Raw genomic sequence first — 27,532 nt, 5'->3', positions numbered from 1 at the left:
AAAAACTCTTAGCAGCATGCCAGATCTAACTGCATAAATGGAAGATTGACACAGAGATAGGACAGCAAATATTCTAGTCCCATCAATAGGTTTCATTATACTATCAGATCAACACAAGCGCTGTGTGTTTCTTGTTCCAGATCAGCAGGCAAAACATTGCAGAAGCTGGATGGTCTTTCCTTTTCTTGGAAACAAATATTCTGGTATGCACCTCCTCTGTTTCACTTAGTACTCAGGGTACTGCAGAATATCAGAGCAGAGAAGCGAAGGTGATTCTGGTAACACCTTATTGTCCTCTCAAACTATAGTTTTCAGATGTCCTGGATTTGAACAGTGCCTACCCAATCTCACTGCCTTGTAGGAGAGACTTCCCTGTTAACTGTCAGTCCATATTCTACATTCAGAGATGGCCAATTTCTCATTAGTTTGGCTGTTAACGGAGAATGATCATTAAACCGAGGCCTTATTATTAGATTGTAAACAATTTTACAACACCAAGTTATAGTCCAGCAATTTTATTTTAAATTCACAAGCTTTCGGAGATTTTCTCCTTCCTCAGGCAAATGTTTCAAGATCTCCTTGAAGCCTACGCATTTATACATATTGAACAATAAAACATGGTGTTTACAGACTGCCCCTGCAACTGCCCGTTGCCAAGGCAATCACCGTGTTCAGACAGAGAGGTGTTACCTGCAGCGTCTGCATGGTCTCGCCAATGTACCATGCAGACGCTGCGACAACGGATGAACGGACACCGCGCAACAATCGCCAAACAGGAGGGTTCCCTCCCAGTCGGGGAACACTTCAGCAGTCATGGACATTCATCCACCGACCTTCGGGTAAGCGTACTCCAAGGCGGCCTTCGAGACACACGACAACGCAAAATTGTCGAGCAGAAATTGATAGCCAAGTTCCGCACCCATGAGGACGGCCTCAACCGGGATCTTGGGTTCATGTCACGCTACACGTTACCCCACCAGCGAACAAATGTTATCTGTTTTTAATATAATGGGTCATTTGCTGGCTCTCTCTGCCTTCCGGATGTTTCTGCCTCTCTCTGTGTTTTTTTTTCTCTGTTTTTTTTTCCCTGTTTGTTTTTTTGTTGAATGTGTATTCGGAGGTTCTGCAGGTAACACCTCTCTGTCTGAACACGGTGATTGCCTTGGCAACGGGCAGTTGCAGGGGCAGTCTGTAAACACCATGTTTTATTGTTCAATATGTATAAATGCGTAGGCTTCAAGGAGATCTTGAAACATTTGCCTGAGGAAGGAGAAAATCTCCGAAAGCTTGTGAATTTAAAATAAAATTGCTGGACTATAACTTGGTGTTGTAAAATTGTTTACAATTGTCAACCCCAGTCCATCACCGGCATCTCCACATCATTATTATTAGATACCATTGCCCACCATATAGTTTCCACAGACTATTCCACTCCAGCAGTTTATAGAATGAGTAAAGTAAAGGAGACCCTACAGGATAGATACCAGTGGGTAAATTTTAACACAGAGCCGGGAAGAGGGCAGTGGGGAGGGAGGAATTCCTGACTGGAAACCCGGAAGTACGGGTTTCACGGATGTCCATATGATTACATTTTTTTTGTAGGTTTCTCGCCCGACAGGCCAGCCTGATTGACAGGCTGGCCATCAGTCAGACGGGAGAGGAGCCAGGGAGTGGATGCTAGTAGGTAAGCCTTAGATGAGGCGGGGGGAACTCAGTCATGGGGGGTCGGACATTGGGTTGGGGGGGGGTCGGACATCGGTTGGGGGGGGGTCGGAGATCATGAGGGGGGGGGGGTCGGAGATCGTGAGGGGGAGTCGGAGATCGTGAAGGGGGGTCGAAGATCGTGAGAGGGGGCTGGAGATCATGAGAGGGGGGTGGAGATAGTGAGGGGGGGTCGGTTGATTGCGTGTGTGGGATCGCGGCAGGTAGGTTTGTTGGGCCTGGTGGAAACACTCCTCCTGGTCCACAAGCAATGCAATAAAGACACTTAACTGCTGAGCCAGGCCTTCTCGCCTCTTCTTAGGTGGCATGAAACAGAAGGCCCGGGAATCCCGGCCCCCAGGAGTTAAAAATAAAATACCTGTCAAAATGGCGGCCCGCAGTCTCCTTAAAAGCTTTCACTGACCGACCCACCTCCTGAGAGCGGGTTGGTCGCCTGGCCCTCGACCCACCTCTATTAAAACCGGAAGTGGGCGGGTTGGGGTTCAAGTTTTATTTTTTTTTACGATTTTTACCTTCCCAACCCACCCATTTGTGGGGTTAGAATTTAGTCCCAAGAGTTCAAAAATTCATTTTACTATATTGTGGAATGTTAGAAAAACACTACTAAAATCATCTGAAAGCCTTTTTCTGGCGAAGTCCTTGAAGAAAATGTATTTCCGGTATTAACCTAAAAATGAATATTGCTTTTGTAATAATCCACAATAAGAAAAAATTGGGTGTACAAAAATATTTCAACAAAATCATATACCACTTGAAAAATATTTTGTTAGAAAAATATGCTTTTTGCTTTGGTTAAATTTGTAGTATTTTGAATGCAGACAGTATTTTAGAAATAAGCTGCATCTTTTTATGACATATTTTCAAACTAGGGTCTCTGGACATAGACATATAAGACATAGCAAATGTAACCCCGCTATTCAAGAAAGGAGGGAGAGAGAAAACAGGGAACTATAGGCCAATTAGCCTGACATCAGTAGTTGGGAAAATGCTAGAATCTATTATTGACGTAGTAACAGGGCACTTAGAAAATCATAATATGATTAGGCAGAGTCAACACGGTTTTATGAAAGGGAAATCGTGTTTGACAAATCTGTTAGAGTTTTTTGAGGATGTAACTAGCAGAGTAGATGAAGGGGAACCAGTGGATGTAGTATATTTGGATTTTCAAAAGGCATTTGCTAAGGTGCCACACAAGAGGTTGTTACACAAGAGTAGGGCTTATGGGATTGGGGGTAATATGGATTGAGGATTGATTAACGTACAGAAAACAGAGTAGGAATAAACGGGTCATTTCCAGGTTGGCAGTTTGTAACTAGTGGGATGCCACAAGGATCAGTGCTTGGGCTTCAACTGTTTACAGTATATATCAATGACTTAGATGATGGGACTTGGTGTAATGTATCCAAGTTTGCTGACGATACAAAGCTAGGTGGGATAGTAAGCTATGAGGAGTACGCAAAGAGGCTGCAAAGAAATATAGAACGGTTAAATGAGTGGGCGTGAAGGTGGCAGATGGAGTATAATGTGGGGAAATGTAAAATCATCCACTCTGGTAGGAAGAATAGAAAAGTAGAATATTTTTTAAACGGTGAGAGACTAAGAAATGTTGGTATTCGGAGGGATTTGGGTATCCTTGTATACAAATCACAGAAATTTAACATGCAGGTACAGCAAGCAATTAGGAAGGCAAATGGTATGTTAGCCTTTATTGCAAGGGGGTTGGAGTATAAGAGTAAGGAGGTCTTGCTGCAATTATATAGGGCTCTGGTGATACCACACCTGGAGTACCGTGTACAGTTTTGGTCTCCTTACTTAAGGAAGGATATACTTGCCTTAGAGGGGGTGCAACAAAGGTTCACTTGATTGATTCCTGGGATGAGTGGGTTGTCCTACGAGGAGAGATTGAGTAAAATAGGCCTATATTCTCCGGAGTTTAGAAGAATGAGAAGTGATCTCATTGAAACATATAAAATTCTTAGAGGGCTTGACAGGGTAGATGCTGAGAGGCTGTTTCCCCTAGCTGGAGAGTCTAGAACTAGGGATCATAGTCTCAAGATAAGAGGTCGGCCATTTAGGACCAAGATGGGGAAAAAATTCCTCACTCGGAGGGTTGTCAATCTTTGGAATTCTCTACGCCAGAGGGCCGTGAATGCTCACTCTTTGAGTATATTCAAGATTGAGATCGATAAATTTTTGGACACTAAGGGAATCAAGGGATATGGGGATAGGGCAGGAAAGTGGAGTTGATATCGAAGATCAGCCATGATCTTATTGAATGGTGGAACAGGCTCGAGGGGCAGTATGGCCTACTCCTGCTCCTATTTCTAATGTTCTTATGTTCTTAACTGCATCTCAGAATGCCTGTCAGGTCATCAAAGCAGGGGTACTGCACTGAAAAGTTTGAAAACCATTATGTTGTATGAAGATTACAGACCAAGTGAAACAGATGTAAGCTACATTAATGGAAATTTGTTTAATATTTGCAAGAGGTTCAGATTGGAACAGAATTTGTCTGACTTACTTGCATTTTGAAATACTCTTAAGTATAAAGTATCCATTGCATTTTCCTTGTCGATCACCGCAGTTTTCAAAAAAGAATCCGAAAAGTTAACTAAGCATAACTAGCCTTCCTGATTATATGCTTGTGTCCTTTCTCAAACTGTTTCTTCAGGTGTTCCTTACACCATTAAAAAGATTTAAAGATGTTTCAGTTAAATAGACCTATCTGTACTTTGCAGGTATGCCTCTTGACCTACCTGATAAACAAAAATGGAACTATGTTTGTTAATTCTCAGGAACCTCTCTCGAATTCTAAAAATGTCAGTAAATGCTTTGCTAATTTGTAACCCTCATTTCGTTTAAAACTTGTGGACACGTGTTGTCTCCATGTGGTGTTTTGCCTGCTTTAAGAGCATCTAAGTTTTTAAATACCCATTTCTACTGTCCTCTGCACAATGCCCAGTTTATCTTCCACTGTCCTTGGAAATCTGATCCATGCAAATCCCCACTTTCTCACTCAGCTCCTCTGTAAGGATGATCCAGTTCAACTTTTAAACAGTTATATTTCTTAATCCTCAGATTTCAGCTTCCACCATCATTTTATGTAGAGCAATGCTTTCTTCTATCTTTGAAAAGCTCTTTGCTGTGACTTGATTTTTTTTAACAGTTTAGCGGTAGTTTTCACTTTGCTCTATTTTAACATTTGTTTTTATAATTTTTACAATCTCCCTCCTTGCCAGACTCTGTTGCTTGAATTTGCACACTCAGCAGGGGCAGCAGTGAGGGCACTGAAATTGACCCTTCTGTCCCTGGACTAGTGCAGGTAGCAGTCAAACAGGGTATGGCTTTTACCTGCTCTCAAATGACACTTGCTGGAAAGTCCACTTGAGGACAGTAGGTTAGATGTGATCCTGCCCATAGCCAAAAGATGTGCTGACACTAACTTAGTACCTCGTCCAAATGTCCTTGTTCAAACAGTTGTTGCTATCAGTGTTACCATGCCCCAGCAAGAGCTGCTACCTTCACAAGAAGAGGTGAGATAACGGTAATTTAGAAAACCGTGAGCCATTTATCATTTAAAATTCTATGTATATAATTAATTTGAATCAACAAAAAAGAATTTCCCATATGATCTGGGTCAAAGTGAGATCTCTTTTCCTTATAGCAAACTGAAAATTCTGATTATTTTCCCTTAAAAAAACACTTAAAACAAACTTTCTACATGAACACACAGAAATGTAACGAACTGGAAAAGCAATATTCATCGTTGGTGGGCTGTTTACGTAAAATGACCAGATGAATATCCTGGTTTATTCAGGTGTTTTGTATAAGCAATGTTTCATGTAGCAGCACTTCATGAAGTTTGTTCGTCACAGTATTTTGATGATGAACATCTGTGCTGTAAAATTGTAGCCTTGTAAACTAATGATAATCTTAATTTTCTTTCACTCTCTTCCAATTAACTGGTACAAAGGCAGGCTAAACAGATGTAAATTACAAAACAGCTAGAACATGTCTGTTGATTACTTCTATGTAATGCAGAGTCTTAGAAATTACAGCACAGAAGGAGGCCATATGTCTGTACCAGTGTTACTTCTTCAATTTAAGCTATCTACTCTAATCCTATCTTTCTAATCTTTATAATCGCCTTTTCAACTACTTATCCAATTACTTTATAAATGATATAGCTCTGCCTCAATAGCTACTTGCGGTAAAGCATTTCATGTTGTAACAACCCTCCTTGTGAAAACATTTATACTCTTTCATAATCCTTAAAACGTTGTAGATTTCCCCCTTAACCATTTGTGTTCCAGTGAAAATCCCTCCAAATTTTAAAACTTTCTTCATAACTATAATCTCTTATTTCTAATATTATTCTTGCGAATTTTTGTTATACCTCTGCCACGGTCTAACATCCTTCCGATAATGGGGTGCCTACAATTGCACATAATACTCCAACTGTGGCTTGACCAACGTCTTGTACAAATTCAACATCACTTTCTTGCTTTTATGCTCATTTTCCCTATCTGTATAACCCAAATCCCATTTGCCTCTTTATAGCCTTTACTGTCTACATTTATACCTTTTAGATCTATGTATCTGCACCCAAGCCTTCTTTATTCCTCCATTCTGTTAAGAATATCCCATTGTTTAAGTTATACTTCTTTCATTGTGTTTCTTCACAGAATGTATTAATTACACATTTCTGTACATTGAACTACACCTGCTACCTATCTGCCACACAACAAACCTGTCTTTGCCCTTCTGGAAATCTCCTACATTCTTTCTTTGCCATTCCATTATTTCAGAGGTTACCAAACTTTTTTTACTGAGCACCCTTCAGAGAATCATTGCAATAGAATCATAGAAATTTACAGCACAGAAGGAGGTCATTTGGCCCATCGTGTCTGTGCCAGCCGATAAAGAGCTATCCAACCTAATCCCACTTTCCAGCTCTTGGTCCGTAGCCCAGTAGGTTACGGCACCTCAGGTGCACGTCCAAGTACCCTTTAAATGCCATGAAGATTTCTGCCTCTTCCATCTTTTCAGGCAGTGAGTTCCAGACCCCAACTACCCTCTGGGTGAAAAAATTTCTCCTCAACTTCTCTCCAACCCTTCTACCAATTACTATAAATCTATGCCCCCTGGTTATTGACCCCTCTGCTAAGGGAAATAGGTCCTTCCTATCCACTCTATCTAGGCCCCTCTTAATTTTATACACCTCAATTAAATCTCCCTCAGCCTCATCTGTTCCAAAGAAAACAACCCCAGCCTATACAATCTTTCCTCATAGCTAAAACTCTTCAGTCCTGGCAATATCCTCGTAAATCTCCTCTGTATCCTTTCTAGTGCAATCACATCTTTCCTGTAGTGTGACCAGAACTGTACGCAGTACTCTAGCTGTGGTCTTACTAGTGTTTTATACAGTTCTAGCATAACCTCCCTGCTCTTAAATTCTGTGCCTCGGCTAATAAAGGAAAGTATGCCTTTTTAACCACCTTTTCTACCTGTCTTGCTACCTTCAGGGATCTGTGGACATGCATTCCAAGGTCCTTCTGTTCTTCTGCACTTCTCAGTATCCTACCATTTATTGTGTACTCCCTTGCCTTGTTTGCCCTCCCCAAATGCATTACCTCATACTTCTCCAGATTGAATTCCATTTGCCACTTTTCTGCCCACCTGACCAGTCCATTGACAGAGATTCAGCTGAGATTCATGTCCCGCACCGCCCCTTTCCAACAAACAGTATTTTTGCACGGAACAAGAACATTTTATTTTAGCAGCTAACATGCTTAAGACCTCTCATCTGCTCCCAACTCTTTGGCAAAAAAAGGCTTTCTCCTTAAAAGGCTCTTCTCATGTCACTGTATTATCAGCTAAGGCTGTTTTATTCATCAGTGATAAGCACAGTGTCATTTTGCTGATTTAGTTAACTTTGTTTTAGTTAATTTCCAGTGCCAAAATATTAATTGCATTGTAGAGAGGAGATGGTGGCATAATTTAATAGCACCATTTCTTTCCACAGTCCTGAAAAAAAACTCAGTCATTACTACACAAAGTGAAAATGACCCAAAAACTCATACACATCTTCCCCACAAATGGATACATTCTCTATCACTCAGCTCCCCATGAGGAATAGTTACTAAAAGTGTCCAAATAAAAAATTCTATCAAGTTCTGTTATTGTACATTATTATTACACAATAGATCCACAATTGTGTAAACATTATCCACATAAACCAAGTAGCCATACAAACTTAACAGCAGTGATGGCAGATTTTTAATTCACCTTAACTCCTTCTTAAATTTTCTCCCCATACCTCCTGAAGTTGGCAACTCTCATTGGGGTACAATTCCACAGGCACCACCAGTCCTCCTGTACCTTGCCCAAGTGACCATTTTTCACATTTTAGCTTGAGAAGTATGCTAATTGTCTTGCAAGGGATGGTCTCTTCTCCAAAATTTATTGTTTGGCAGTTTGCTTGTCCAAGTTTGCAGTTAAATCAACTCTGCCTCATCTGTGCCTTCTATTTGCTTTACCCCCGTTGTCTGCTGTGCCAGGTATTGGGAGGAGGAAGGCGTGCTGCCATAACATCTCCAACCACCCCAGAATTCTCCCTGCTATCGCTCGCGGTAAAGTGAACAAAAACACACAGAACAGGCTTAAGTTAAAATTAAACGAACAAAGCGAATTTAAAATCGCACTAAGCGAACAGTAATCCACCCTGTCTTCCTTGTTCCCCTCCCTTATAACCTCGTCATGCTGCCCAGTTTGGGAACCTCTGCCTTATCTGGTATTATCAGTAAATCTCTAGATCATTTTTCTTAATGTGGAGATGCCGGTGATGGACTGGGGTTGACAATTGTAAACAATTTTACAACACCAAGTTATAGTCCAGCAATTTTATTTTAAATTCACAAGCTTTCGGAGATTTTCTCCTTCCTCAGGCAAATGTTTCAAGATCTCCTTGAAGCCTACGCATTTATACATATTGAACAATAATAAATGGTGTTTACAGACTGCCCCTGCAACTGCCCGTTGCCAAGGCAATCACCGTGTTCAGACAGAGAGGTGTTACCTGCAGAACCTCCGAATACACATTCAATAAAAAAACAAACAGGGAAAAAAAAACAGAGAAAAAAAAAACACAGAGAGAGGCAGAAACATCCGGAAGGCAGAGAGAGCCAGCAAATGACCCATTATATTAAAAACAGATAACATTTGTTCGCTGGTGGGGTAACGTGTAGCGTGACATGAACCCAAGATTCCGGTTGAGGCCGTCCTCATGGGTGCGGAACTTGGCTATCAATTTCTGCTCGACGATTTTGCGTTGTCGTGTGTCTCGAAGGCCGCCTTGGAGTACGCTTACCCGAAGGTCGGTGGATGAATGTCCATGACTGCTGAAGTGTTCCCCGACTGGGAGGGAACCCTCCTGTTTGGCGATTGTTGCGCGGTGTCCGTTCATCCGTTGTCGCAGCGTCTGCATGGTCTCGCCAATGTACCATGCTCTGGGGCATCCTTTCCTGCAACGTATGAGGTAGACAACGTTGGCTGAGTCACAGGAGTATGAACCATGCACCTGGTGGGTGGTGTCATCTCGTGTGATGGTGGTATCTGTGTCGATGATCTGGCATGTCTTGCAGAGGTTACCGTGGCAGGGTTGTGTGGCGTCGTGGACGCTGTTCTCTTGAAAGCTAGGTAGTTTGCTGCGAACGATGGTCTGTTTGAGGTTGGGTGGCTGTTTGAAGGAGAGTAGTGGAGGTGTGGGGATGGCCATAGCGAGGTGTTTGTCCTCATTGATGACATGTTGAAGGCTGCGGAGAACATGGCGTAGTTTCTCCGCTCCGGGGAAGTACTGGACGACAAAGGGTACTCTGTTGGTTGCGTCCCGTGTTAGTCTCCTGAGGAGGTCTATGCGATTTTTTGCTGTGGCCCGTCGGAACTGTCGATCGATGAGTCGAGCGTCATATCCCGTTCTTACTAGGGCGTCTTTCAGCGTCTGTAGGTGTCCATCGCGTTCCTCCTCGTCTGAGCAGACCCTGTGTATTCGCAGGGCCTGTCCATAGGGGATGGCCTCTTTGACGTGGTTAGGGTGGAAGCTGGAAAAGTGGAGCATCGTGAGGTTGTCCGTGGGCTTGCGGTAGAGTGAGGTGCTGAGGTGCCCGTCTTTGATGGAGATTCGTGTGTCCAAGAAAGAAACTGATTCTGAGGAGTAGTCCATGGTGAGCTTGATGGTGGGATGGAACTTGTTGATGTTATCGTGTAGTCTCTTTAGTGATTCCTTGCCGTGGGTCCATAGAAAGAAAATGTCGTCGATGTATCTGGTGTATAGTGTTGGTTGGAGGTCTTGTGCAGTGAAGAAGTCCTGCTCGAACTTGTGCATGAAAATGTTGGCGTATTGGGGTGCGAATTTGGTCCCCATGGCTGTTCCGTGTGTTTGGGTAAAGAACTGGTTATCGAAGGTGAAGACATTGTGATCCAGGATGAAGCGGATGAGTTGTAGGATGGCTTCCGGAGATTGGCTGTTGTTGGTGTTGAGTATTGATGCTGTCGCAGCGATGCCGTCATCGTGGGGGATACTGGTGTATAGTGCCGAGACGTCCATCGTGGTGAGAAGTGTTCCTGGTTCAACTGGTCCGTGGGTACTGAGTTTTTGTAGGAAGTCTGTAGTGTCACGACAGAAGCTGGGGGTTCCCTGTACGATGGGTTTCAGGATGCCCTCGATGTATCCAGAGAGGTTCTCACACAGGGTTCCGTTGCCTGATACGATGGGACGTCCGGGTGTGTTGGCTTTGTGTATCTTTGGGAGGCAGTAGAAGTCTCCCACGCGGGGATTACGTGGGATGAGAATGCGTAGGATGCTTTGAAGGTCTGGATCGAAGGTCTTGATCAGTTTGTTGAGCTGGTGGGTGTGTTCTTTGGTCGGATCTGCAAGTAACCGTCTGTAGTGTTCCTGGTTGTCCAGTTGTCGGTATGCTTCTTTGCAATAGTCTGTTCTGTTCTGTATGACTATGGCTCCTCCTTTGTCCGCTGGTTTGATGACGATGTTGCGGTTGGTCTTGAGAGCGTTGATGGCGTTGCGTTGTGCTCGGGTGACATTCTGGACTGTCTTCTGAGTGCGGCTGATGAATCTGGCATTGACGCATTTCCTGACAGCTTGAGCATACATGTCCAGCTGAGGGCAGCGACCCTCCGGAGGAGTCCAGTTTGACTCTTTCCTCTTCGGTTGCTGTACCGCGGATCCCTCTGTCTGCTGTTCCGGATCGTCGATTGTCTCATTGGGTTCGCTGCTGAAATCTTGGGGTTTGTGGTAGAATTCCCGGAGCCTCATTCTCCTGATGAATTCCTCTGTGTCCGCCGCGAGACTAGTGGGGTCCATTTTGGTAGTGGGGCAGAAATTGAGCCCTCGGCTGAGAACTTCGATTTCGTCTGGTTGAAGGGTGTGGTCGGATAAATTGACAATAGACTTCCCTGTGGTTGCAACCGTGGTACCAGGGGAAGCTTGGTCGTTGCTGGTGGTGATGCCGAGTTTCTCAAGCTTCCTGCTCTTGGTTTTCATGTAGGCAGCGTAGTTCCGTTGCCTCGTCTGTTTGGCGGTATAACGTAGCTGGTCTGCTGTGTCCTGAGTACAGGTTGAGAGTATGGACTCTATCTTGGTTTCGAGGTTGTGGCGTCTGCTGTAGAGTTGGTGTATGAGATGGTTGCGGAGTGTGCGAGAGGTACGGCGGCAGAGTCTCTCAGCGTAATCCGAGTTGTATGTGGACTTGAGTGGGTTCGTGATCTGGAGTCCTTTCGGGATCTTGTCTGCTTTCTTGCAGCTCTGTAAAAACTTGATGTCTGTGTCTAAATGCGCGATCTTCTTGGATATCCTTTCCACTGTGAGCCGGCAGTTTGTGGTGTCGATGGTAGTCATGATGTGGAGATGCCGGTGATGGACTGGGGTTGACAATTGTAAACAATTTTACAACACCAAGTTATAGTCCAGCAATTTTATTTTAAATTCACAAGCTTTCGGAGATTTTCTCCTTCCTCAGGCAAATGTTTCAAGATCTCCTTGAAGCCTACGCATTTATACATATTGAACAATAATAAATGGTGTTTACAGACTGCCCCTGCAACTGCCCGTTGCCAAGGCAATCACCGTGTTCAGACAGAGAGGTGTTACCTGCAGAACCTCCGAATACACATTCAATAAAAAAACAAACAGGGAAAAAAAAACAGAGAAAAAAAAAACACAGAGAGAGGCAGAAACATCCGGAAGGCAGAGAGAGCCAGCAAATGACCCATTATATTAAAAACAGATAACATTTGTTCGCTGGTGGGGTAACGTGTAGCGTGACATGAACCCAAGATCCCGGTTGAGGCCGTCCTCATGGGTGCGGAACTTGGCTATCAATTTCTGCTCGACGATTTTGCGTTGTCGTGTGTCTCGAAGGCCGCCTTGGAGTACGCTTACCCGAAGGTCGGTGGATGAATGTCCATGACTGCTGAAGTGTTCCCCGACTGGGAGGGAACCCTCCTGTTTGGCGATTGTTGCGCGGTGTCCGTTCATCCGTTGTCGCAGCGTCTGCATGGTCTCGCCAATGTACCATGCTCTGGGGCATCCTTTCCTGCAACGTATGAGGTAGACAACGTTGGCTGAGTCACAGGAGTATGAACCATGCACCTGGTGGGTGGTGTCATCTCGTGTGATGGTGGTATCTGTGTCGATGATCTGGCATGTCTTGCAGAGGTTACCGTGGCAGGGTTGTGTGGCGTCGTGGACGCTGTTCTCTTGAAAGCTAGGTAGTTTGCTGCGAACGATGGTCTGTTTGAGGTTGGGTGGCTGTTTAAAGGCGAGTAGTGGAGGTGTGGGGATGGCCATAGCGAGGTGTTTGTCCTCATTGATGACATGTTGAAGGCTGCGGAGAACATGGCGTAGTTTCTCCGCTCCGGGGAAGTACTGGACGACAAAGGGTACTCTGTTGGTTGCGTCCCGTGTTAGTCTCCTGAGGAGGTCTATGCGATTTTTTGCTGTGGCCCGTCGGAACTGTCGATCGATGAGTCGAGCGTCATATCCCGTTCTTACTAGGGCGTCTTTCAGCGTCTGTAGGTGTCCATCGCGTTCCTCCTCGTCTGAGCAGACCCTGTGTATTCGCAGGGCCTGTCCATAGGGGATGGCCTCTTTGACGTGGTTAGGGTGGAAGCTGGAAAAGTGGAGCATCGTGAGGTTGTCCGTGGGCTTGCGGTAGAGTGAGGTGCTGAGGTGCCCGTCTTTGATGGAGATTCGTGTGTCCAAGAAAGAAACTGATTCTGAGGAGTAGTCCATGGTGAGCTTGATGGTGGGATGGAACTTGTTGATGTTATCGTGTAGTCTCTTTAGTGATTCCTTGCCGTGGGTCCATAGAAAGAAAATGTCGTCGATGTATCTGGTGTATAGTGTTGGTTGGAGGTCTTGTGCAGTGAAGAAGTCCTGCTCGAACTTGTGCATGAAAATGTTGGCGTATTGGGGTGCGAATTTGGTCCCCATGGCTGTTCCGTGTGTTTGGGTAAAGAACTGGTTATCGAAGGTGAAGACATTGTGATCCAGGATGAAGCGGATGAGTTGTAGGATGGCTTCCGGAGATTGGCTGTTGTTGGTGTTGAGTATTGATGCTGTCGCAGCGATGCCGTCATCGTGGGGGATACTGGTGTATAGTGCCGAGACGTCCATCGTGGTGAGAAGTGTTCCTGGTTCAACTGGTCCGTGGGTACTGAGTTTTTGTAGGAAGTCTGTAGTGTCACGACAGAAGCTGGGGGTTCCCTGTACGATGGGTTTCAGGATGCCCTCGATGTATCCAGAGAGGTTCTCACACAGGGTTCCGTTGCCTGATACGATGGGACGTCCGGGTGTGTTGGCTTTGTGTATCTTTGGGAGGCAGTAGAAGTCTCCCACGCGGGGATTACGTGGGATGAGAATGCGTAGGATGCTTTGAAGGTCTGGATCGAAGGTCTTGATCAGTTTGTTGAGCTGGTGGGTGTGTTCTTTGGTCGGATCTGCAAGTAACCGTCTGTAGTGTTCCTGGTTGTCCAGTTGTCGGTATGCTTCTTTGCAATAGTCTGTTCTGTTCTGTATGACTATGGCTCCTCCTTTGTCCGCTGGTTTGATGACGATGTTGCGGTTGGTCTTGAGAGCGTTGATGGCGTTGCGTTGTGCTCGGGTGACATTCTGGACTGTCTTCTGAGTGCGGCTGATGAATCTGGCATTGACGCATTTCCTGACAGCTTGAGCATACATGTCCAGCTGAGGGCAGCGACCCTCCGGAGGAGTCCAGTTTGACTCTTTCCTCTTCGGTTGCTGTACCGCGGATCCCTCTGTCTGCTGTTCCGGATCGTCGATTGTCTCATTGGGTTCGCTGCTGAAATCTTGGGGTTTGTGGTAGAATTCCCGGAGCCTCATTCTCCTGATGAATTCCTCTGTGTCCGCCGCGAGACTAGTGGGGTCCATTTTGGTAGTGGGGCAGAAATTGAGCCCTCGGCTGAGAACTTCGATTTCGTCTGGTTGAAGGGTGTGGTCGGATAAATTGACAATAGACTTCCCTGTGGTTGCAACCGTGGTACCAGGGGAAGCTTGGTCGTTGCTGGTGGTGATGCCGAGTTTCTCAAGCTTCCTGCTCTTGGTTTTCATGTAGGCAGCGTAGTTCCGTTGCCTCGTCTGTTTGGCGGTATAACGTAGCTGGTCTGCTGTGTCCTGAGTACAGGTTGAGAGTATGGACTCTATCTTGGTTTCGAGGTTGTGGCGTCTGCTGTAGAGTTGGTGTATGAGATGGTTGCGGAGTGTGCGAGAGGTACGGCGGCAGAGTCTCTCAGCGTAATCCGAGTTGTATGTGGACTTGAGTGGGTTCGTGATCTGGAGTCCTTTCGGGATCTTGTCTGCTTTCTTGCAGCTCTGTAAAAACTTGATGTCTGTGTCTAAATGCGCGATCTTCTTGGATATCCTTTCCACTGTGAGCCGGCAGTTTGTGGTGTCGATGGTAGTCATGATGTGGAGATGCCGGTGATGGACTGGGGTTGACAATTGTAAACAATTTTACAACACCAAGTTATAGTCCAGCAATTTTATTTTAAATTCACAAGCTTTCGGAGATTTTCTCCTTCCTCAGGCCTCCTTCCTTCATTTCCTCCTTCCTTCATTTTTCTTAAGTCTATGTCAAAATCATTTATATAAATGGAAAACAAAAAAGGTCCCTGCATAGATTCCTGGGGCACACATCTGCCCACAACCCACCCAATCTGATAAAGATCCATTTGCCCCCACTCTTTGCTTTCTGTCCCCTAGGTATCTCTCTTTTAATGTGGTTATATTCTTTTTAATACTTTGTTCCTTATTTTTTTTTGTAAGAATGCTCTTAAGTGTAATTTTACCAAAAACGCCTTCTGAAAATCTATGTATACAACATTCACATTTTCTTTATCTGTGCACCCTGTGATTTCCTCAAAAAGACAATTATATTAGTCAATTACAACCTGCCTGTTACAAAACCATACTGACTATTCTTAATTAGCCCATACCTTCTTCAGTGTTCATTAATTTCGTTCCATATTATAGACTTTTGAACTATAACCACAAGACTAATTTGCCTGTAATTTCCTGACTCATCCCTGTCCCCTTTTTTGAGCATAATATTTGTCACTCTCCAGTCCTTTGGCGCAATTTCTGTTTCCAAACGTTTTGGGGAAATTAAGGTTAGCGTCTCTTAGCTAGCCTCATTAATTATTCTGGGGTGCATATCATTTGAGCCTGATTGCTTCTCTACTTTTAATCCTACGACCTATATTAAATACAGTGTTCCTTTGAATATTTATCTCCAGTTGTGGCTGTTCCACATTCCCCTTGGATACTCCTACAGTATTTGCTCTCTAAAAACATGTAAAATACTTAGTGAGCATCTCTGCTATTCCCTCACTCTCAAATACATTCCTGAGTGGTTCTACGCCTTCTTACATGCTTATAAAAATCTTTGCTGTTTCTGTTTATGTTGACTACCAACCTTTTCATACTCCATCTCAGCCTTCCTCATCTCTAATTTTTCTTCCCTTCTGCACATTTTATATTCATTATTTCTCATTTTATTAGAGCTAAGCATGTAAGCTTATCCTCAACACAAGCCCGTGAAACTCCTATGACCATACTCGGAAGTCAGAATTGGCCTTCCTTGTGCTTTCCACTTTTCTCTTTTACTATCCTCATTGTTTTGGATCTCACTGCCTGGAATGGGGTGGGATTAAGTCTTTAACTGAAATCCTAGTAACATATACTAAATACTTACCCCATCCGATCTCTGCAGCCCCTTCAGCATATGCTCTTTGATCCTCCAGTTCTAGTCTACTGTGAATCTCTCTTCTCTTTGCTTCACTATCAGGGGCAGAGCCTTCAGCTGTCACTGTCCTAATCTCTGGAACTCCTTCCCTAAACCCCTCTGCCTTGCTACCTCTCCCTCTGCCTTTAAAAGCCTCCTCAAAATCTATCTTTTTAACCATGCTTTCGGTCATCTCCCTTAATTCTTCTGCTCCTGCTCGGCATCTGTTTGTTTCTCTTCTGTGCTTTGGGATGTTTACTGTAAGACATATTTAAATGCAAGATACTTTAAAGACACTGTCGCTATCAAACCTATAGTCTGTTTTAGCTTATAATTGAAACTACAGTGTCAGTCTTTTTTTTCAATTCACGTGTAGAAGCTAAAGCAACACTGCAAAAAGTGGATACAATTATTTGATTTGGAGAAGATATCTAAATAGTGAATTACTCAATTGGAGTGCTGCAATTGAAGTACACAATTACAGTCATGGTTTTTATGTAGCACAGTTCTATAGTAACTACCAAAATGTATCTTTAAAGTTAATTGGATATTTCATATGTTTTTAATTGTGAACTAAGAACATATGCTGTTGAGATGCTTAACATGGCATTATTTAACTAAAATTAACTGACCTCAAAAGTCATTATTATACTTTGGTCATAATAATCTCTGCAGTGGCATAACATCGCTGTGACCTCTGCAGGATGAAATATAGAGCCTTTACCCACCAAATAATTGATTGTGTATGCAGGCTGACATTGTGACAGATAATTTAGCATCAGAATTATGTACCAGTTAGCTTGTCATTGAAGGAGTGAACATATTTGAGTTTTGGAAGGGATACTCGGGATCATCTCGCAAAAACTAATATGATTAATGAATGTGGATTTTGGAGCAGGAGCACATGCCTTACTAATTATTGGAGCTTTTCCAAGGTTGTGATCAGATTAGCAGCTGGTAGTGGGAGAGGAAAAGATTACCGTTTGGATCGAATTATAGTTGAAACCATTGTTGACAACAAGAGTGAAAAGCAGCTTGCTATCTTTGTTCCAAAGCAGGTTTGACATTTTGTGACCATACATGGTTGTCACACGACTCCTCCAAAATTAAAAGAAATAATCTTTTGGATAAAAATAATTCTGGGTCTCCCCTGGTGGCTCAGTGAGTGTATTCAGTGAGCAACAGGCTGAAAAAGACCACGGCTAAAGTCCAGTTTTGTGACATAAACTGGGGCAATGGTAGGGGCTCTCCAACTGACTTTATTGCCCCTGGGTTGGGGAAGTGGAAATTGGCCATTCATTGACTGCTGCTGGAAGTGCACGTGAGAGGACAGAACTGAGGTCAGCTGTGACACTTCTTGGACAAATGTTATCGTTTTGTCCTGTAATAGAAATGTATGTCTTTATTCATGGCTTCAGGTAGACAATCGGGAAGAATTTGGTTTGTGGTTTATCAATAGTTTCTTGAAATGAGAGTGAGGTTGAGTTTTCAGGATTTGAAAAGGTTTCTCAGAAGGTATATTGAGAAGCCTTATTTTAAATGCCAAATTATTTTCATTGCCAAGTATCCATTTCCCTTTCCATAAGTCTCGGATTTTATTCTTCATAGGGTCATTGTTTTTAAAATAATCTAAAGGACTGGAACTCTAGCATTCCAACACTTCATTAAAGCAGCTGAGATGTGAATATGCTTTACTGATATCCAGCAGGGGAGTACTCCAAGATCACATTCACTGGCTGCTAATGATAAAATGAATTTCGACCAAGCTGGCCGAATTCTGAAGGTCATAGCTGCCAGATTGGGCCTGTGTCAGGTGGTAAGAAAACCAACACGAGAAAGTGACCTATTTGACCTCATTCTCCAAACAACCTGTCACAGACACGTCTGTCCACGACAGCATCGGTAGAAGTGACCACTGCACAGTCCTTTTTCACTGAGTACATCTTTCATTGTGTAGTGTTGGCATTATCACCATGCTAAGTACCTTTGCCTTTTAAAATACTCAAACATTACAAGAGAACTAGATCCAATTTTATTATGCTAAGAAATCCAAGCTATTATTTTCCCCAAGTAATTAAACTTTCAGGTAAGTAAACATGCACAGTTGCCATAGCAAAATTTGAACTCTGCCTTTTGAGAGAATTTTTCACTAGTTGAGTGCAAAAAGTCAGGTTAACCTGCTGCTTTTGGTATTGGATTTCTTACTGCATCTTGCTCGTCTGATTGTAATCCAAGGATACTGTGTCCTTTACAGCTGTTTGCATCAGAACATTATATTCTCTCCTGAGTTGCATGTAGAAAGACTTAAAATATGCAACCTTGCAAATCACGTTAACTTTTATCTGTATTTCATGTTCTTGTGATAGCATTAGTTTATAACCTTATTAAATACTTTGTAACTGTGGTAGAATGATTAAATTTCCAGTCTTTCATTGACCTTTTGCAGACTGATTTTCATTTATTCATAAGCACAGTGCTGTGTATAACCCTACTAAAAGTTATATTGCACAGCTACTGGTGATTTTCTTTAAATTTAAGGGTTGTGGCTTGGTATCTGTAGTGGTAAATTATTGGACTCCCGATGCATGAGTCCAAATCCATCAGCATTCAAACTTGTCTTTATCGGACAAGTTTGGGCAGTTCTTAGCTAAGTCATTAGAGTGATTTATCTCAAGAGGAGAATAGTTAGCAGGACTGGGCCTGTCCAATAGTTGCAAACCCTCTGATTAAGAAACAGAATTGATGTTTGCAAACAGTCATAGTGTAGGAGGAAATGTGGCAGGAGTGAGAATGTGAAAAGGCAGGGAGATGCAAGTACAATTGCTCTGATTTTAAAAAAGAATATTTTTATTACAGTAAAGATTTGGTAAGCTAACCTTGTTTGGATCCAAAATATGCAATGGAATTGATAAAACTACTGGCTTAAGATTTAAAATGTAATGTAACATAGAAACAAGAGTAGGCCATTCAGCCCCTTGAGCCCGTTCCACTATTCAGTTAGATCGTGGCTGATCTGTACCTCAACTCCATTTTTTTGTTTATTCGTTCATGGGATGTGGGCGTCGCTGGCGAGGCCGGCATTTATTGCCCATCCCTAATTGCCCTTGAGAAGGTGAGCCGCCTTCTTGAACCACTGCAGTCCGTGTGGTGAAGGTTCTCCCACAGTGCTGTTAGGAAGGGAGTTCCAGGATTTTGACCCAGTGACGATGAAGGAACGGCGATATATTTCCAAGTCGGGATGGTGTGTGACTTTGAGGGGAACATGCAGGTGGTGTTGTTCCCATGTGCGTGCAGCTCTTGTCCTTCTAGGTGGTAGAGGTCGCGGGTTTGGGAGGTGCTGTTGAAGAAGCCTTGGCGAGTTGCTGCAGTACATCCTGTGGATGGTGCACACTGCAGCCACTGTGCGCCGGTGGTGAAGGGAGTGAATGTTTAGGGTGGTGGATGGGGTGCCAATCAAGCGGGCTGCTTTGTCCTGGATGGTGTCGAGCTTCTTGAGTGTTGTTGGAGCTGCACTCATCCAGGCAAGTGGAGAGTATTCCATCACACTCCTAACTTGTGCCTTGTAGATGGTGGAAAGGCCTTGGGGAGTGAGGAGGTGAGTCACTCGCCGCAGAATACCCAGCCTCTGACCTGCTCGTGTAGCCACAGTGTTTATATGGCTGGTCAGTTAAGTTTCTGATCAATGGTGACCCCCAGGATGTTGATGGTGGGGGATTCAGCGATGGTAATGCCGTTGAATGTTATGGGGAGGTGGTTAGACTCTCTCTTGTTGGAGATGGTCATTGCCTGGCACTTGTCTGGCGCGAATGTTACTTGCCACTTATCAGTCCAAGCCTGGATGATGTCCAGGTCTTGCTGCATGCGGACTCGGACTGCTTCATTATTTGAGGGGTTATGAATGGAACTGAACACTGTGCAATCATCAGCGAACATCCCCATTTCTGACCTTATGATGGAGGGAAGGTCATTGATGAAACAGCTGAAGATGGTTGTGCCTAGGACACTGCCCTGTGGAGCTCCTGCAGCAGTGTCCTGGGGCTGAGATGATTGGCCTCCAACAACCACTACCATCTTCCTTTGTGCTAGGTATGACTCCAGCCACTGGAGAGTTTTCCCCCTGATTCCGATTGACTTCAATTTTACTAGAGCTCCTTGGTGCCACACTCGGTCAAATGCTGCCTTGATGTCAAGGGCAGGCAGTCTCACCCAACCTCTGAAATTTAGCTCTTTTCTCCATGTTTGGACCAAGGCTGTAATGAGGTGTGGAGCCGAGTGGTCCTGGCGGAATCCAAACTGAGCATCGGTGAGCAGGTTATTGGTGAGTAGGTGCCGCTTGATAGCACTGTCGACGACACCTTCCATCACTTTGCTGATGATTGAGAGTAGACTGATGGGGCGGTAATTGGCCGGATTGGATTTGTCCTGCTGTTTGTGGACAGGACATACCTGGGCAATTTTCCACATTGTCAGGTAGATGCCAGTGTTGTAGCTGTACTGGAACAGCTTGGCTAGAGGCGCAGCTAGTTCTGGAGCACAAGTCTTCAGTACTACAGCCGGGATGTTGTCGGGGCCCATTGCCTTTGATGTATCCAGTGCACTTAGCTGTTTCTTAATATCATGTGGAGTGAATCGAATTGGCTGAAGACTGGCTTCTGTGATGGTGGGGATATCGGGAGGAGGCTGAGATGGATCATCCACTCGGCACTTCTGGCTGAAGATGGTTGCAAATGCTTCAGCCTTGTCTTTTGCACTCACATGCTGGACTCCGCCATCATTGAGGATGGGGATGTTTGCAGAGCCTCCTCCTCCCGTTAGTTGTTTAATTGTCCACCACCATTCACGACAGGATGTGGCAGGACTGCAGAGCTTTGATCTGACCTGTTGGTTGTGGAATCGCTTAGCTCTGTCTATAGCATGTTGCTTCTGCTGTTTAGCATGCTTGTAGTCCTAAGTTGTAGCATCACCAGGTTGGCACCTCATTTTTAGGTATGCCTGGTGCTGCTCCTGGCATGCTCTTCTACACTCCTCATTGAACCAGGGTTGATCCCCTGGCATGTTGGTAATGGTAGAGTGAGGAATAATGGTAGAGTGAGGAACATTTATCCGCTTTTATTCCCTATCCTTTGATACTCTTACTTAACAAAAATCTCATTGATCTCAGACTTGAAAAGTTCAATTGACCCAGCATTCACAGCCTTTTGGGGGAGTGAGTTCCAAATTTCCACTACCCATTGTGTGAAAAAATGCTTCTTGGTTTCACTGCTAAATGGCATAGCTCTAATTCTTTGTACAAATGAAGCATTAATTCATTATTTTGAATTTCAACCCTTGAGATAAAGGCCAACATTACATTAGCCCTTTTCATTTATTTTTGTAACTGTGTCACATTGCGCTAATCAGAGAGCGAACCCTTTATCCCTATTCTCTGCCTTGGGATGCTTTTCTACTTTAAAGGCGCTACATAAATGCAGTAAGTTGTCTGTGGTGATGGTGGTTGCAAAATCATGGGTGCCATCACAGCCAAGTCTAGTCCTTACTTAACATCTGCAGAAGAGACTGCTGTGGTTGAATTTCCACCATGCCCTACCCCCTGCAGACTAAAGCTTGTTGTGCCTCCATCGGTGCTCCACCTAAGGTCATTTAATTCAGTGTAGAGAAATTTGGAATCTTCCAGGTCTATTTTGCTTATTACCACATCATATAGTTCCATTTGTGTACTTTTCCCTTTCTCTCCCTTCTTTGTAATAAGTTTTCTTGCAGTACACTCTATTCTAAATTGTGCCCCTGTTATAGGGCACCAAGTAGTGCATTTAACAGCAGTATGAGCTTATTCATACCAATGAAATTAAGGAAGACAGAGCTTCATCCATGAGCAATTGGTGTCATGGCTTTATGATCTGAAAACAATTGGGGCTTGCTGGAGCCCTTGCTTGTTAGTAATTTCAGGAGGAATGCTGGATATGCATGAGAAGATAATTTTTTTCTATTGAAAAACCAAGATAAAGTTCCAAGGTGTATAGGGCAGCAGATCACCAAGGCTGGAAAGATGAGGAAGAAAGATGAAGTAAATCAAGAAGTAATGGTGATGCCAAGCTTGAGGCAACACAGATGAGATGGGCTGAATGGGCTCATTCTGTGCTGTAAACAGCTATGGTTCTATTTTCAATTGTTCAAAGTTAACAGTGGTACAGTGGTCTGCATGAGTTATTTCTGAAGCGTGAACCTCTTTGGGAGTCATCTTACCAGCTGCATTTACACCGCAACTGTTGTGAGGCCATCATGTTGTCTCACTACCAAATCAAATTTCAATACAGATGCACATTTAGCTGTTTTATACTACCCTTTTGGCTTGGGCTGATGTCAAGAAAGACAAAGCACCAACACCAAATTGTGTAATGAAATCAGATTCCCTGTTCTTTATTCCTAAAACTCTACCATGGGCAAACTTGAACAGGCTGCGAAGAAACATGGTGCTGATTAAAATGACTGTTCTTTCCACATATCTGTCTTACCCAAATATAAAGAGTACTTTGAAAGGTAACTGTAGTACTATGAATCTCTCTTTTTTTCCCCCTCCCCAAAACAAAATAGCATTAAGAAATTTAACTTCTGGAAGTAAATTCTGTATAAATGTAAAGATTTTTAAAATATAAAGTAAGAGCTAGCCTCATGATAGAGAATGGAACTTTTTCCCTCCCTCATTTCATCTTGTGTGCATTCAGGTCACAAATGATGCATGCAACATCAAGCTCCCCTTCCTACTTTCATTACCTTCATTACTCCAACAAAGAGCACTCATTGCAAACATAGATGATCACTTTCTACTGTTATGAGCGTGACATTTTTGACATCAATTCTTGTGTTAGAAGACAGAGTGTGAAATCTATCATGCTTTTTGGATTCTTGTCCACTAAGAACTTGACTGAAACTGTCCAAACTTTGGCTGTTTTCCCAGCCATCAGTACAAAGACACTTAAATTGTCTGGATAACTTTGACATCAAACCTAGGACCCAGAGGTGCAAGTTTAATCTACAACAATCTATTTAGTTTCCATTATTCTTATAATTTTTTTTGCTTGAAATGCTGGTCTTTAAAGTAAGGAGTCTTACAACACCAGGTTAAAGCTGTTGGACTATAACCTGGTGTTGTAAGACTCCTTACATTTGTCCACCCCAGTCCATCACCGGCATCTCCACATCATGTTCTTTAAAGTGCAAGTCCTCATTTTCCAGGTCATTAGTTATTGTTAGATGTCTGCATGAACATGCTCAGTTTAAGATGTTAATGCTTAATGTCAGCATATTTTGAGTTATCAACATTTAAGCTATCTGATTATTCCTGAACTTGTCTCTTTTGTTCATTTAGGTGAACAAACCTATAAGGATTTGCATACAGGTGCAACAGTAGTTGTTTAAACATGATTTTGTAGATTCTCTAATATCCTTGTTATACTAGTCTTGCCAAATATAACACTGGTTCATTTTGTACAGCCATGTGAGCAGGAAGTGTTGAGTTATACCAGCTGCTTAAACTGGTAGTGGAGGGGGCAGAGTGGTGCAGTTTGTACCAAGCTGTGCATGCTCATGCATGTGCACGTTGACCAGACAATTAGCTGTTCACAATTAGAAGAAAATAATTTTTTGCAATTATTTTTCTTAGTAAACTGGTTTTTATTGATATTGTCTGCAGGTCCTCTAACAGGAAGCGACTGTATACTTGCACCAGTAGGTGAATCCCATCCAGTTAAAACGTTGCTGGAGAGCTTTACTGTGTCGTCGGGCTGTGCGAGTGGAGGAACAACAGGTCTCCCTCGAGAGGTGCACATTATCAATTTAAAAAGTACTGGAACAGACCCCAACCACCATGACAAAGGAAAAAGTACTGGAGTAGGCACCAACCATCATGATGATGTAAGTTATAATATTGACAGAATCACTGAAGGAAGAATGAAAGTATCTAAAATAGCATTTTTCTTCATTCTATTCTATTTAAAGTTCTGCCCCAATTTCTTTTTGTACAGTATATGTATTAAAAAGGATGTGGTCACCATTGAAGTGACTGTGCTTATGTTAGGTGGACGGCTTAAGAAAATGTCCATTGTGTAAATGTGCATGAAGGAATCTTTTATTTAAACTACTCTCCATTTTATGCAGACTGCAAAAATATATGATATATAGTGTGACACATGAAAAGCTGTAATGATTATTAAATTATCTTATGAGCTTTAATTATTTACAGAATTACCATGTTTTACATTATTAGCCAAGTCGGGAAAGTTGAAATTTTTTATGGGGGTATATTCCCATAATAATTTGGTACCAAAAGATTGGATCCAATTTGCTGTTCAGCATAACACTATTTGCACCACTTTAAAAGGATTTAGATCAAATTCAAACAGGGAGGAATAATATCCATGTTAGAAGTTTAGGGTCTTGCCTTAGTTATTCTGTCAGCTTAAGTGGTGCTAGATACTTCTATAAGCAGCCTGAGAATCTTGCGTTTAGTGATGTATCTGCACTGCCTAATCTCTAACTATACAATAGCATATCCACGGGGTGTAACAATAGTGTCCCCTTGTGATCGGAACAAATAGTCATTCCACGCGCCTGTTTTCAAAGGCAAACCAAGAAAACACTTAGTAAGATGAAGCCGGTTACAACTTTATTTTACAGTAAATAAACATACAGAGCAACAGTTATAATCAGACTCACTTAATTCCTCGTTCTCTACCACCCCAAGCCCCACCCTGAGTTCCTCACTGAGATATCCTCCTTTCCTCTCCCTCAGCCTCTGCACTGAATGAGTCCTCATCATCTGTAATTTCAATCTCCATCTCATTCCACCTTGCCTCCTCTCCTCTGATTTCACTGCTCTGCAGTCCTCCCTTAACCTCTCGGTCTATATAATTTCTCCTACCCTTATTTGCGGCCACTTCTTCGATCTTGTCATCTTGCGTGGCCTCTTACTCCCATAGTCTCAATCACAGACAGTCTCTGACCACGTATCTCTCACCACATACATCCCCCTACTCTTTCCAACCCCACTTTCTTCTGCATCCGCCCATGGTAAAAACTCCACGCCAAGACACTTAAACCTGCACTTTTAAACTCCCAACTGTCTAGCCTTGACCCTCCATTTGATATTCTGCAGCTGTCAATCTCTCCTACACAGCTGATTTTGCCATGCATCATCAGTTCTGGTTGTATCAAGTCCTAACGGGCCTCGCGCTCCTATGCCAAAACCGCTCAGTACCCCCGGATCATCCTGGAGATGAACTCCTAGGTTCCTTTCTCCAATACCAACCATCTCCTTAAACCCCTCTTCCCTGCTCCCTTCAACCCTACTTCCAACCAAATTAGCGACCTCATTGTAACCAAGATTGAGACCATCCGTTTAGTCCCTTGTGCTGCTCCTGCCTTCCCCACCAAATCGAACTTTCCCGAAGGCTTTCCCCCTACCACCCCCCTGCCCTGATACCACTTCTTTCTCTACTTTCTCTCCTATCTCCCCTCATATGCTCTCTGACCTCACGTTGCCCATGAGACCCACCTCCTGCTCATTCCTGCTAAACTGTTGACCACCCAACTTTGCTTTCTGGACCCCATGCTAGCTGACATTGTAAATGATTCCATTTTTAAACTTGTGTGAATACACAACTCATAAATGTAATACCTTTCCCGCCAAAATATTTACTGTGGAAATTCAGTCAAGAAATCCCGAAACATGATAGTGCAGTATCATTCAGTTGTGTTTTCTCCTTCGATGTCAGTTCTAGTGAGCTTGTAGTGTGACTAGGAGGCAGCATGCATCGAGCTACAACAAAACTACAGCAGAGAAACAAGCCATTTGGCCCAACTGGTCTGTGCCGACATTTATGCTCCACTCGAGCCTCCCTCACCTACTTCATCTAACCCTATCAGCATACCCTTGTATTCCTTTCTCCCTCGTGTGCTTATCTAGTTTCCCCTTAAATGTATCTATGCTATTTCATAGAATCATAGAAAGGTTACAGCACAGAAGGAAGCCATTCGGTCCATCGAGACCATGCCGGCTCTATGCAAGAGCAATCCAGCTAGTCCCACACCCCCGCCCTATCCCCGTAACCCTGCAATTTTTTTTCTTATAAGTATTTATCCAATTCCCTTTTGAAAGCCATGATTGAATCTGCCTCCACCATCCTGTCTGGCAGTACATTCCAGATCCTAACCACTCGCTGTATAAAAAAGCTTTTCCTCATATCACCTTTGGTTCTTTTGCCAATCACCTTAAATTTATGTCCTCTGGTTCTTGACCCTTCTGCCAATAGGAATAGTTTCTCTCTATCTACTCTGTCTAGACCCTTCATGATTTTCAATACCTCTCTCAAGCTTCTGTTCCAAGGAGAACAACCCCTGCTTCTGTAGTCTATCCACGTAACTAAAGTCCATCCCTGGAATCATTCTAGTAAATCTCTTCTGCACACCCTCTAAGGCCTTTACATCTTTCCTAAAGTGCAGTGCCCAGAACTGGGCACAATACTCCAGTTGTCGCCGAACCAGTGTTTTATAACGGTTCATTACGACTTTCTTGCTTTTATACTATATGCCTCTATTTATAAAGCCCAGGATCCCGTATTCATTTTGACTGCTTTCTCAACCTGCCCTGCCACCTTCAATGATTTATGAACATATATCCCCAGGTCTCCCTGTTCCTGTACCCCTTTTAGAATTGTGCCCTTTAGTTTATATTGCCTCTCCTCATTCTTCCTACCAAAATGTATCACCTTGCATTTTTCTGCATTAAATTTCATCTGCCACGTGTCTGCCCATGCCACCAGCCTGTCTATATCCTCTTGAAGTCTATCACTACCCTTCTCACTGTTTACTACCCTTCCAAGTTTTGTGTCATCTGCAAATTTAGAAAATGTGCCCTGTACACCCAAGTCCAAGTCATTAATATTTATCAAGAAAAGCAGTGGTCCTAGTATCGACACTTGGGGAACACCACTGCACACCTTCCTCCAGTCCGAAAAACAATCATTCACCACTGTTTCCTGTTACTTAGCTCTATTCTCATACTCTTTTCCCCTCTTATTTCCTTTTTCACTTCCCCTCTGAACTTTCTATATTCAACCTGGTTCTCACTTGTGTTACCAACCTCACATCTGTCATATGCCCCTTTTCTCTGCTTCACCTTACTCTCTATCTCTTTTGCCTCAACTACTCCTTGTGGTCGCATGTTCCACATTCTTACCACTCTTTGGGTAAAGAAATTTCTACTCAATTCCCTATTGGATTTATTAGTGACTATTTTATATATATGACCTCTAGTTTTTGAATCCCCCAAGTGGAAACATTTTCTCTACGTCTACCCTATCAAGCCCTTTCATTATCTTAAAGAGCTCTATCTGGTCACCCCTCAGCCTTATCTTTTCTAGAGAAAAGACCCCCAAACCTGTTCAGTCTTTCCTGATAAGTGCAGTTCTGGTATCATCCTTGTGAATCTTTTTTGC

At 43.3% G+C, this 27,532-nt stretch overlaps 1 protein-coding gene across 3 annotated transcripts in view; it reads left to right on the top strand.

Moving 5' to 3' along the window:
• Positions 1 to 27,532, top strand: part of tgfbr3 (transforming growth factor, beta receptor III) — a 193,289-nt gene that overhangs the window by 39,446 nt on the left and 126,311 nt on the right. For all 3 annotated transcript variants that reach the window (XM_067989915.1, XM_067989913.1, XM_067989914.1), the window contains exon 3: positions 23,731 to 23,951. In XM_067989915.1, the coding sequence (XP_067846016.1) occupies positions 23,731 to 23,951 (221 nt within the window). The remainder of the gene's footprint in view (positions 1 to 23,730; positions 23,952 to 27,532) is intronic.

This window comes from Heptranchias perlo, chromosome 9 (genome assembly GCF_035084215.1).
Source record: "Heptranchias perlo isolate sHepPer1 chromosome 9, sHepPer1.hap1, whole genome shotgun sequence".
In the NCBI taxonomy this organism is placed as follows: Eukaryota; Metazoa; Chordata; class Chondrichthyes; order Hexanchiformes; family Hexanchidae; genus Heptranchias; species Heptranchias perlo.
The sequence above is the reverse complement of the archived record's forward strand: the minus strand, read 5'-3'. Positions and strand labels throughout refer to the sequence as shown.